Source organism: Cyprinodon variegatus, unplaced genomic scaffold (assembly GCF_000732505.1).
Source record: "Cyprinodon variegatus isolate N-32 unplaced genomic scaffold, C_variegatus-1.0 Scaffold774, whole genome shotgun sequence".
Lineage (NCBI taxonomy): Eukaryota > Metazoa > Chordata > Actinopteri > Cyprinodontiformes > Cyprinodontidae > Cyprinodon > Cyprinodon variegatus.
Window position 1 is genome coordinate 317,095 of NW_015151227.1, and position 11,313 is coordinate 328,407.

The window sequence follows — 11,313 nt, forward strand, 5'->3', positions numbered from 1 at the left end:
TAGATAGATAGATAGATAGATAGATAGATAGATAGATAGATAGATAGATAGATAGATAGATAGATAGATAGATAGATAGATAGATATTTGTTTTATACAACTGGGTGTGTTTTTATCAAACATTATAGTTTCTATGATACATTTTAAGTAATTTAACAAATGAAAAAGTTTCAACGGTTACTCTCTGATTTAATTGCACAGAGGGAGCATTATACAGCCGAGCTTCCGGTGAATGTCCCCGGCAACTCGAGCACTTCCTGCTTTAGAAACCACCATATCCGCTCATTAGTTCCGACCTAAACAAACAAACAGCTCAGCGGGAGATCTTTCACCAGTTAAGAAAGAAACGTTACGCCCTTTAAATGAATATCTCTTCGAACCAATGCGTTGTCTTTTTTTTCTGTTACGCTTCGGTCTGTGATTTCTGACTCTGCGCAACAACGGAGCTAATTTTTCCGCCCGTCCAACTCCAACCGTAGGATCTTCCACCCGCAGCCTGGACAGAGATGAGCAGCCAGCTGCTGGGCACCGTGTCAGCCGTGAAGCGGGTCTGGTAGGCGGGTGTTAGGAAGAGGTTTGGCTCCCCGCTGGAAGACGGACAGGGCCATTTATGAAGAGACGTTAGTGGAGGAAAGCTAAAACCCAGGTGAGTTATTTCTCCTAACGTCTGGTAACGGGGGTTAGGTTAGCTCTGCTAGCTGACACCGGTAGCCTGCTAAGTTGTTATGTCAGGGCTCTCCTCTCCTGGTTGTTTTTGGCTGTGTCATGTTTGTCCCGCTGAACTCACATGGAGATGTGTTTGAGCCAACAGGAAACAGGTTTTCTCAGTTTATATTGGAAATAATTTAGCTACTAGGATTCATTAAACACTTATTTTTTATGTTTTATCTCTGGTCTGAGACTCAGATACTTAGTTCAACTTAGGTTAGTGGGTTAGACTGAAACTGAAATTAGGTATTTTTAATGGATTTCTCTAAATATCGCAGTTTATTCTATGCTTTTATTACTTGATCAGGATTTTTTTTTTTTTACTCTGGAGGCATGATTAAGTACAGTAAACTGTTTAAATTCTTCCATCCTTCAGTTTATTTAACCTTTCTCTATATTTAAAACTAACCAACATAAAAGTGTCTACGAGCTAATTACTTATTTACGCTTTCGAAGTTTGAGATTTTTATTGGAATCATGTTTTCTTATCTAAGTTGTGGTTAGAGAAGGCAACCTTACTCTTCTCTGAAATGACAAATGGTGTCTGGTATAATTTATTTTATATAGTTATATGTATTTATATAGTTATATGTTACTTTTCTGGCATATCAGATATATAATGGATGTTATTGTTTGAAATCTATTAGATTGAATTTTAATCTACTTTTTTTTTTTTTCTCAAATCAGTAGTCTCCTTTCACTTTCTGCTTCTATTATCTAGCCTTCTCCACCTCCTCTAAAAATAGCTCTCTAAAGTTTTGGCATAAACATAAGCAAACTTTGCCGATGCATTTTTCATGATGACTGTGCAAAGGCTGATTGGTAGGTTTTCTTTCAAAGCGGCATTTTCACCATACAGTACATTGGCCTTGTCTGTAGTTAGTAATGGTTGGCTCTAAAGAAGAGGAGCAGCTACCTTTTGCTGCTCCACCAATCACTAAGATCTTATTTTTGAGCTGATGTGGAGTTAAATACAGAATTATGTTGCCACCAGAGCAGAGCTTGCTCAATTCTGGAAGCAAGTGAGAATTGGTAGATCTAAGTGATGAGAATACTTTGGAGGCTTGTTGCAGAGATGGCTGTATAAGGAGCCACTAATTTACAGGACAACATTAAATTAGATTGAAATTCTACAGGAAGTCAAAAAAAATATATATATATTTTTTTATTCCATGATGAAAAAGCTCTCCTTGAGTAAAAAAGGGTTAAACATCCTGACAAAATCAATGTAGGGTGTTTCGTGATATCAGAGGGGGTGTTTTTCTTTTATTTAGTCCTTCCCAAGAACTCCTATGAATCCAGAGCAGGTTCACAACGTCCAGCCATCCACAAACAATATGTTTATTTTCTAAGCTCTGTTATCAGAACCCCTACAACCAGGCAAAACTGATAGCAAAGGAGCTTTAAGATCAGAAGGTTGGAGCTGTGGAAATATAAAGCTGATTAAATCTGCAGGTATCTGCAATATGTTTTTAAAAAAACTTATTTTTTCAATGCATTTCCTGAATAGCAGCTTTTAAAACTGGAACTTTAATGTTCTGACTTTCACATCAGTAGTTACCTTAAAAAAATGGTAAAATGATACTATGAGATAAAGTAGATTAAAAAAGTGTTGGATAGAATTCAGAAATGCATTTCAACATGTTAAAAACTCATGAGTTTGCTCGACTGTTTTGTTGTCTTTTCCTTTATGCAGCCCTCCAGCAGCCCGGTGACAACCTTGTAAAATAACCCCCCCTCCCTTCCCTTCTATCCCATTTGCTGCCCCGCCACCATGAGCGCCATGCGCGTCGACGCCAAAGTGGTGATGCTGGGAAAGGAGAGCGTCGGCAAGACCAGTCTAGTGGAGAGATATGTTCACCATCGCTTCTTAGTCGGCCCCTACCAGAATGTGAGTGTCAGCTGCTCCGCTGCAATCTCCACATAAGATCTGTCGCTGACTGGATAAGAGGTCTTTTTTTTTTCTGTCTGGCCTGAAGCGGGTTCTTGGGTTGGTCACATCACTAAAAGCTCCAACAGAAAACCAATGCTGGGTCATAGTAGATTTAACCATAAGGGAAGCATCTGTGCTTGGATCACGGCATGAAGTTTCTTTTTTCATGCCTGCTAATTTCAGAGGGAGAGTGTTTGACCTTTGGCACATTTTGTTGTGCCAAAGGTCCCTATAAATGACTATTTAGCTCAAAGTAGCTGTTTTAGTTTGAAATCGGTTAAGTGGATCCTCTGTTTAAGTTTTTCATCAGATGCAAAGAAGAAAAATAAAGTTGTATTTTGCCTAATAATTGTCTGCACCATGTTGGGCAGCAACTTGTTTTCAATCTAGTGGTGTTTTTCTTAACTTTACTTTTACAGGGATTTTTGAATTGCACCAAAGTTTTCCCAACTTATTCTAAAGTTGGGAAAACTATGATGAAAGCTCCCTTTCATCACATATTTTGACCAGTGACCTTTGATTTAGTTTTTGAACATTTCAGTCCAGAAGATGTCAGCTCAGATATGATAAGTGTGTCACCGGTTGGCCAATATCCCTTCAGTACCGTCACAGCATGTTGATTTTAGAGAAAAAAAGTATCCATGAAAATTACATTATTTTATTTATTTTGAGTTATTACGGCACTAGTGGCTCATTTTTAAATTTTTTTGGCACTAAGCTGACAGGAAAGGGGGTATGAGAGAGGGGGAGAGGCATGTAGCAAAGGACCACAGGTTGGATTCGAACCCGGGTCGACCGCGTCGAGGACGAAGGCCTCTGTACATGGCTTATACACGCTAGCCCCTGCACCACCTGCATGCCCCAAAATGACATTATTTTAAAGTAATTATATCAAAAAACTACAGCCCCATTAACACTACCCATTTTAAACTATAAACGGTCAGAGCACCGTAACTGAGATAACCGTTGAGTGTAAATGGAATGCAACTGAACTGGACCGTGCCAGACACAACCGAACCGTGTTAAATCTAGTACTAGTTCAACGATAGGACTTGGAGCGGTTCAGTTTTGGCTCTGTTGTCTGAACCAGACCGTGTCATCTCCTATTTATAGTCAGCTGACTCATTTAGTGGGTTTTCCAGCGTGTCAGGCTTTGCAATTCACAGATCTCTTCAACAATAAATGGCATCAAAATGTTAAAATCCTGAATGTAATGGGAATCTCCGCTTTTGTTTGCATAATTTCTGCCTAATGACTTTAGTAACATTTCAAAAGAAGTATTTTAATGGCAAAAATAGAGGTCAGTTTAATTACTATAAACAGTCCCTTGTTCTAATATGGTAGATAAAATCCAATGAGTGCCGTTATAAGAAATCCATGAAAAACTCTTTGAGAAAGAAAGAAACACAGTTTTGTCACAGCATAACTTTAATGCAGATACAGGAACTTCATTTTTTACTTTTTAAATGGGCTTTTTAACATATTTTCTCAGCTTATTATGTTTGAACTTTAATTATGTTTAACACAGTTTACTACATTTTACGTTGTTTACAACAGTTATTATCACACATGGTAGCTAACATTAGAGGACTGGTTTTATTCTATGAACCAGTTACTCTCAGAGGTGGATCCCTCAGGCCACATTTGACCTCATAATTTTTCCTTGTTTGCTGCAAATTAACGTTTCTATACAACTTCCTTAAAAATGGTTGCAGGGAGGATAAATGGTTAATATCCTTCTAGTCTGTCGGAGTTCAGACTGAGAGCTCTAAGCTTCTCATTGTCTCATATTTAACTTTTTCTGTTCGCTCTGCCCTTACAGACGATCGGCGCTGCTTTTGTTGCCAAACCAATCCAAGTCGGAGAAAAAGTGATTACCCTGGGAATATGGGTGAGTTGGTGACTCCCAGAGGGGGAAGGGGCTACTATGGTAGAAATGGACTGGATAAATGACCAATTTTAGGAACTTATAAAAAATCTGAATGGCAATATTTAAATTTATATAGCAGTTAAAATTAATGAAGTTACACTTTAAAAGTGGCATTTTTGAGGTTTAGAGAAGATACTAGTTTATTTTATTGCTATACATTTTCTTGCAGTTGAATTTCTTTGTTCAGCTGTCGAAAAGATTGTTGAAGGAGGAAGGGAGGAAGCTTTCTTTTAAAAAACAGTGGGGCTCGCCAAGAACAGTTTGGGAACCTCTACTGTAGGAGACGCTGGTTGTTTTCCCTCTTTTTTTTATAGCTTTCAATCTAGAGATTGAGTTTGTTTTCAAACCAGCTGGTGTTTTCTCAACATGTAACACACAGCATGGCTAAAGAAAAAGCTGTAATCAATAGGATCCCTGGGCTTGTTTTTACTTGCAGCCTGTTGAAGCCAGGTTGTTCTAATCTTTTTTGCTTTTCCTTAGAAACACAGAAATAACACAACTTGAGCTGCCGGCTTGATACACGTCTGGGTTACGTCGTGATTATGACATGTGGCTGTATGGTGACCATAAATGGGAAAGGAAAACACAGCTGTAGTGATCCGAATGTTAGACCTCTGTGGTATTTCTGTCTCTTAGTTACGTTTCTGAATGAATATAAATAAACTTTGTTTTCTTAAATTACAACCACAAAAATCAATGCATTAAATTGTGGGATTTTAATTCTCAGCCAGCTTTAGGCATCTACAGATGAAATGTCACTCAGTCAGACTGGGTGGAGAGAATCAGTTAAAAAGCCCTGCCACAGATGATCAATAGGACTAAGTTCTGAACTTTGACTACGCCGTCTAGCATTTAAATCTGTTTCTTTGTTTTTTTTAAATTATTAAACCATTGATAATTCTCCTTCCACTTCCTAAAGACGTTCTGCTTTGTGTTGGTCTGTAACAAAGCTAGATGAAATGGTTTTGATTATTAATGGGTAAATGAGAGTTCATACATAATAGGACGTAGCATCACCCTTAAGTTCAAGACAGTCACAGGATTGTTGGAAGCAAAGTTCAGCCGGTCATGAGACTGAGGGGAAGCAGAAGAGACAATACATTTTAACACAACAGTGTATATAAGTTTGTCATGTCTTTCTTCTCGTCTTCTTCATAGGACACGGCCGGATCAGAGCGTTACGAGGCGATGAGCCGGATCTATTACAGAGGAGCTCGGGCCGCTGTGGTCTGCTACGGTAAATCCACACCGCCATCAGAAAGGTTCTGCTCAGTTTCAGGATGCTTTCCAGTGAGGCCACTTCACGGCAAACAATTCTTACACATGAGATGTTGGAAAGGCTGCGAGTTGGTTGGCCTTTTTCTGAACTGTGGAGCTTCTGTTTGCTGTTATCTAAGAGAGAACAAATGTAAACACAAACTTAGTCCTAGACACACAAACCTGACTGTATAACTCCTCAATGCAAATCAGGTTATGAATGTGAGCACAGTTAGAGTAAAAAATATGACAAAGATCCTGTAAAACCCAGCACTATTATCAGCAGATATGTAAATGAGAAAGTATCCTGCTGGAGGAAATATTGGCTCTAAAATAGTTAATTAGTTTGTTATTCTAGGTGCTTGGCCTGAAGGAGCAACTTAAAAACTAAAGAATTTACTTTCCTTCTTGCACTGTTTTTCCTGCATCATTAACATATTATTTGTTATTTAAAACCACAAGTATTTCTTTAAAAGACTAGAGATGTTTTTATTCGTCCTTAACATTAACACTTGTTCCACAATTAATAGCAGCTTGAGAAATTAACTTCAAATGAATGAAACAATTTAGTCAAACTAAACCTTTAAAGTTAGAGTTTTTTAGTTTTTAACTAGTGCTAATTACTTCCTGTTTTCTGGGGTATAAATACAAAGTGACAACCAAGGAAGCCCAGTTTATTTCGTTAATGTTTACAGACTCTAGTAGGAAATTTGCTGAAAGGACAACCTACCGAGCGACAGGACTAAGTTTAAAATGCATTTCATTTAAAATGCATTTCATTTGCATTTTAAATGAAAAAAAGGTCATTTTGCATGACAATACCAATCTAGGGATTTTGTAAAACAAACAAACAAAAAATCTAAATATGAGATTTTTTACCAATATAGCTCTGGGAACAGATGTCCTAGAAGTAGATGATAGCCCAACATATTTACTTTCACATGCAGGCCATTATGACTGTTGCCATCAGGTTCCGCTTCATACTTGTATATTAAACTTTATTGAAAAATATTTAGGGAGTAAAATCGTTTACAACGTAGACAGAAAGGGAGGTGAGAAACAAGATGGGCTGCGAACTAAGGGAGAGAGAGAAAGAGAGATAGAGACAGGAAAGAGTATGAAAAGATAGAAAATAAAACAAAATGGCAATAAAAGACAATACAGAAGAGATACAATAACTCCTAGAAGTCTGCGGCCACACCTGTATGAGACGAGAGGAACAGAAAACAGAACGTAACAGAAAAAAGAAAGTAAACATCAGAAAAAAAGCTTTAAGAGCAGCTTGTATTCCTTAGATATCTATCTGTGTGGAAGGCAAACCTATGGTAATTACACAATATTCAGGCTGGTATATATATCTGTAGCTTAATTTTTAGTATTGGTGTTTAACTGTGAAAACCTGGATCCAAACTCCTGTGGTATGTATGAGCATGTTAGTATACAAATGATTGACAAAGCTCCTTCAGATGGAAAGTATGCTTAATAGCAGTTGTGAGCGGCCCCAGAATCGCCCTACCAATAAAGAGGCAAAGCGAGCCCCAGATATCCAAAGGCTCCCCAAATCTCTGGTACAGAAGAAGGGCAGACATGGGGATGGCCACACCCAAAAAAGAAGGGCAGACATGTGGATGGCCACACCCAAAAGAGAAGGGCAGACATGTGGATGGCCACACCCAAAAGAGAAGGGCAGACATGTAGATGGCCACACCCAAAAGAGAAGGGCGGACCAGAACACCCAGAGCCTGCGCCCCGAGGGCAGAAACCCCAAAGGGGCCCAGTCCCTGAGGGGCCCGACCCCAGAGGCCATAGTCCCACGGGCCAAGGAATGAAAATATAAGATTTTTTAGCCCTCTTCATAAGAGCACGGCAGCAAAATTACGTTGCGTGTTGCGTAAAAAAGGGTTGCAGGTAAATATTATCATGCAGTATGTGAGAACAGAAATTTAATAAAAATCTAAATTTGAATTAATTTTTTTTTGACAGATTATTATTATTATTATTTTTTTTTTTTTTTACAGAAAAAAGACATTAAACTGCAGGTTCCTGATTTGAAGATAGGAATCTGTGTCTCGGCAGAGGCATGACAGAAATCAAATCAATTGAACCATGTTATTGAAATCAAAGGAGGTTTGATCTTTGAGTAAATGACAGCTGCAGAGAGGAAGATTTTCATGTGATTTTCAATGAAAGTCTTTGGATTATATAAAACTTTATTAGTGTTTTCTGCTAACATCGCTGCCTCTGTTTGAACGGAACCATTCAAACAGTTTGACATTAACCCTGTAAAAAGCCAGGGCTAATCTGAAAGCTTTTCTCTCAGAATGGGAATATTTTATGGGTGAAAATGGGAAAGAAAAATAGCTCTGTTGGAATCGTAATGAAATATGTGAAGAGCTTTAAAATCCAGGTCCATGACTGAAGGTCCCTGCGATGGAAAAGGGTTTTTTGTGTTTCCGCAATAGCCTTTGGAATTTCCCTGATGAATAATCACACTGCTGTCCTTTCTTATTTTTACATCTGATCCTCTTCTTCCTTTAATTTCCTTCTTTTCCTGTGGTTGCCTTTCTTCTATTTATTTAAACAAGAATATTTAAAGAATGTTTTTTTTTTCTATATTGAAGAATGCTTGGAGACAAGCTGATCCCCTCAGGCTGATAAATGCTTGTTGTCTGTTTGACTTCTGGCCTTGTAGATCTGACTGACAGCAGCAGCTTCCAGAGAGCTAAGTTTTGGGTGAAAGAGCTGCAGAACTGCGAGGAGGTAAGAAACGTTCAGGAAAAAAGCAAAAAACTGCCAATAAGCATAGTTTTCTGTTAAAGCTGGAAAAAATTAATTATCTCAGTGCTGCTTCTTTTTAAGAACTAGGGTAGGACACCATCAAAACATACTAGTGTTTACATTTTCTGCCCTTTGCTTTATGAGTAATTTCTCTCTGTTTGGTTTGCATGGTGTCCTGCAGCACTGTAAGATCTACCTGTGTGGCACTAAGAGCGACATGATCGAAGGAGACAGGAGCCTGCGTCAGATTGACTACCACGATGCTCAGGACTTTGCTGAAGGTGATCTGTGGATGTGAAGATGTTGTTTTCTTTTTTTTTTTAGCAAGTCGTTCTTCAAATCAGTCAGTCTGTTGCGCTGAGAGGTGTGGTGTCGAAGGAAAAATTCAGCAAAGTTGGTTGAAGCAAAAACAAAAGGTCATTTATTAAGTCTCTTCCATCAGAGGCATGGTTATACTTAGAACAATTTCTGAACAGCTTTCCCATCAGACCCTTACTACAGCCATCAGTCCTTCTCAATTTACCCTCAGCCAATCAAAGTTCAGCCATCATGGCTCCCTCTATAAGAGAGCTGGGTTTGAGGCGGGCCTCCTCCTTAGTAAGGTTGCAAGATGGCTTCTAAAAAGGAAACACCCACAAAGGTAACAAACAATTCAAAAAACAAAAGGATCATATACACACACATTCTAGAAATCAAACATTACAGAAAATCTTATTGCTTCTTAACACAGTCTATATCAGGGGTGGGCAATTCCAGTTCCTGGGGGCCGGTATCCTGCATCTTTTAGATGTGCCTTGGGTTCAACACACCTGAATCAAGTAATCAGATAATTGGGAGGACTCTGCAGGAACCGACTGCATACTGAGGAGGTAACTCAGCCATTTGATTCAGGTGTGTTGGACCAAGGATGGATCTAAAAGTTGCAGGATACCGGCCCCCAGGAACTGGAATTGCCCACCCCTGGTCTATATTAAAGGTATAGTGAAGGATTTTTTTCCCCCAGGTGGATCATCAAAATAAGTAGTTCTCCTAATTGTTTATCATTCTAATATGTTCACGTAAGGCCGTCCAACGTGCTCATCCCCCGTTAGCTATCTTTTTCTGCACATGTACACTTTCAGGCGTATGTCTGTGGTGAGTTACTGTTTCAGACAGTTATTGAAGCTCGCCTTTCTCCCCGCGGTTCTTTGAAAATGGCAGAGGTTTGTAAGAGAAAAAGTGTCTAAGAAGTGTATGGGAAGAAAAGAAAGGCCTCAGAAGAGAGAAACAAGACCAGAGTGTTTTTGGGAGATTCTTTGACGTGATGGCGTACACTGAGAGCACAGGTTGGGCTTCTGATGCCTCGGTTGCAAAGTTTGTTCTTGACAGGTAAAGTTGGCATGCTATTTGGAGAAATCCATTTCACATCACTGCTAGTATAACGAGGAGAAATGGGCTCGTGCAGGATCTCGCACGCGTTTAATAGGCCTTCCCTCTCTGGAGTGGGCACAGGGTTGTGTATGTGAATTTTGATTTTTTTTTTTTTTTTTTGTGGATAGGCCAGGTCTAAAAATTTAGCGAAAATCCTCCGCTATACCTTTTAACTTTTTAAAGTGAATACTTTAAATATGAACTAAAAGAGGACAGATAGTGGTGGAAATTTTATTCTGGAAAAGGTTAGAAAAAAATGTGAAAACCTTGACTCCACATCTGCATTTAGGTTTTTTTATGATGAGTTTTAAGTCAATGATGGTTTAATATGAAGATATTTTGGAAAAAGCTTTAATTCTGCTGCCACCAGTTCTGTCACTTTAAGAAATTTTTGTGGGAAATTTGATCTAAGTGATGACGGCCATTAATAGATACATTTTTTCTGTTTATGTTCACAGAGATCGGAGCACAATATTTTGAAACCTCTAGCAAGACAGGAAAAAATGTTGGTAAGTTATGCTTTCATCTGAATCCTCTCCCTGAGCTCTGCTGTCCCATATGAGGCGTTTTATTGGCTGACGAAAATAACTAGAATACAATTAATTCAATCAGATTCACTTAAACAATAATGTTTTTTCTGAACTAACAGAAAATCAACACTGAAAGAGATTTTTCTTATTTTTTAGCATCATATGGTAATAAACATTCACTAATGTAAATTTCAGTGACAGCCTCTGAAATTCTGTTGTTCAGTTGTTATGGCAGCAGCTGTAAAAATAAGTTTTGAGTTGAAACGGAAAGAGCTTTTCCCTATTTTGAAAGAGTCAGAGATGGGAAACGGAAGTATGAGGCAAGATTGTTGAAGACATCAGCTGTGGATCACGGTGGGGTTTACTCACTGCCTTTATGTTTAGGTCATAACTTTAAAGGTGTGATGTTTGGTTTGAAAATAGCCTCAAGTGTCTGAAGGCTAAAGTGCTCCTCTCATTTGACAGGCTTGGTAAAAGCTGTATTACAAATAGATATATGGACTTTATTCTGGACTCATGGTTCAATAAAAATATAAGATAAAAATAAATCAATGCAGGTAGAAAAGTACAATACACATACAAGTTACAATTAGATAGGAGATTTAAGGAGACAGGAATACCAGTGTCTCCACAGCTTAGACTGCTATCGGATTGCGCTCTGTGGGCCGGATTTAACAAGATCCAATTTTGCGTGCAGTAATTTGCGATCACAAACTGGAATTTTGCGCGAGGGGCTGAACCATGGTTTGCGGGTGATTTAACAAGAG

The 11,313-nt window shown here is 38.6% G+C and overlaps 1 protein-coding gene across 2 annotated transcripts in view; it reads left to right on the forward strand.

The window, feature by feature from the left end:
* Positions 1-271: 271 nt before the first annotated feature.
* rab24 (RAB24, member RAS oncogene family) overlaps positions 272-11,313 on the forward strand; it is a 17,254-nt gene continuing 6,212 nt past the window's right edge. Inside the window, exons 1-7 of one of the 2 annotated variants that reach the window (XM_015396058.1) lie at positions 272-646; positions 2,405-2,599; positions 4,464-4,532; positions 5,730-5,808; positions 8,521-8,588; positions 8,788-8,887; positions 10,475-10,525. In XM_015396058.1, the coding sequence (XP_015251544.1) occupies positions 2,483-2,599; positions 4,464-4,532; positions 5,730-5,808; positions 8,521-8,588; positions 8,788-8,887; positions 10,475-10,525 (484 nt within the window). In that variant the 5' untranslated portion in view covers positions 272-646; positions 2,405-2,482. The remainder of the gene's footprint in view (positions 647-2,404; positions 2,600-4,463; positions 4,533-5,729; positions 5,809-8,520; positions 8,589-8,787; positions 8,888-10,474; positions 10,526-11,313) is intronic. The other variant, XM_015396057.1, reaches the window with a different exon arrangement.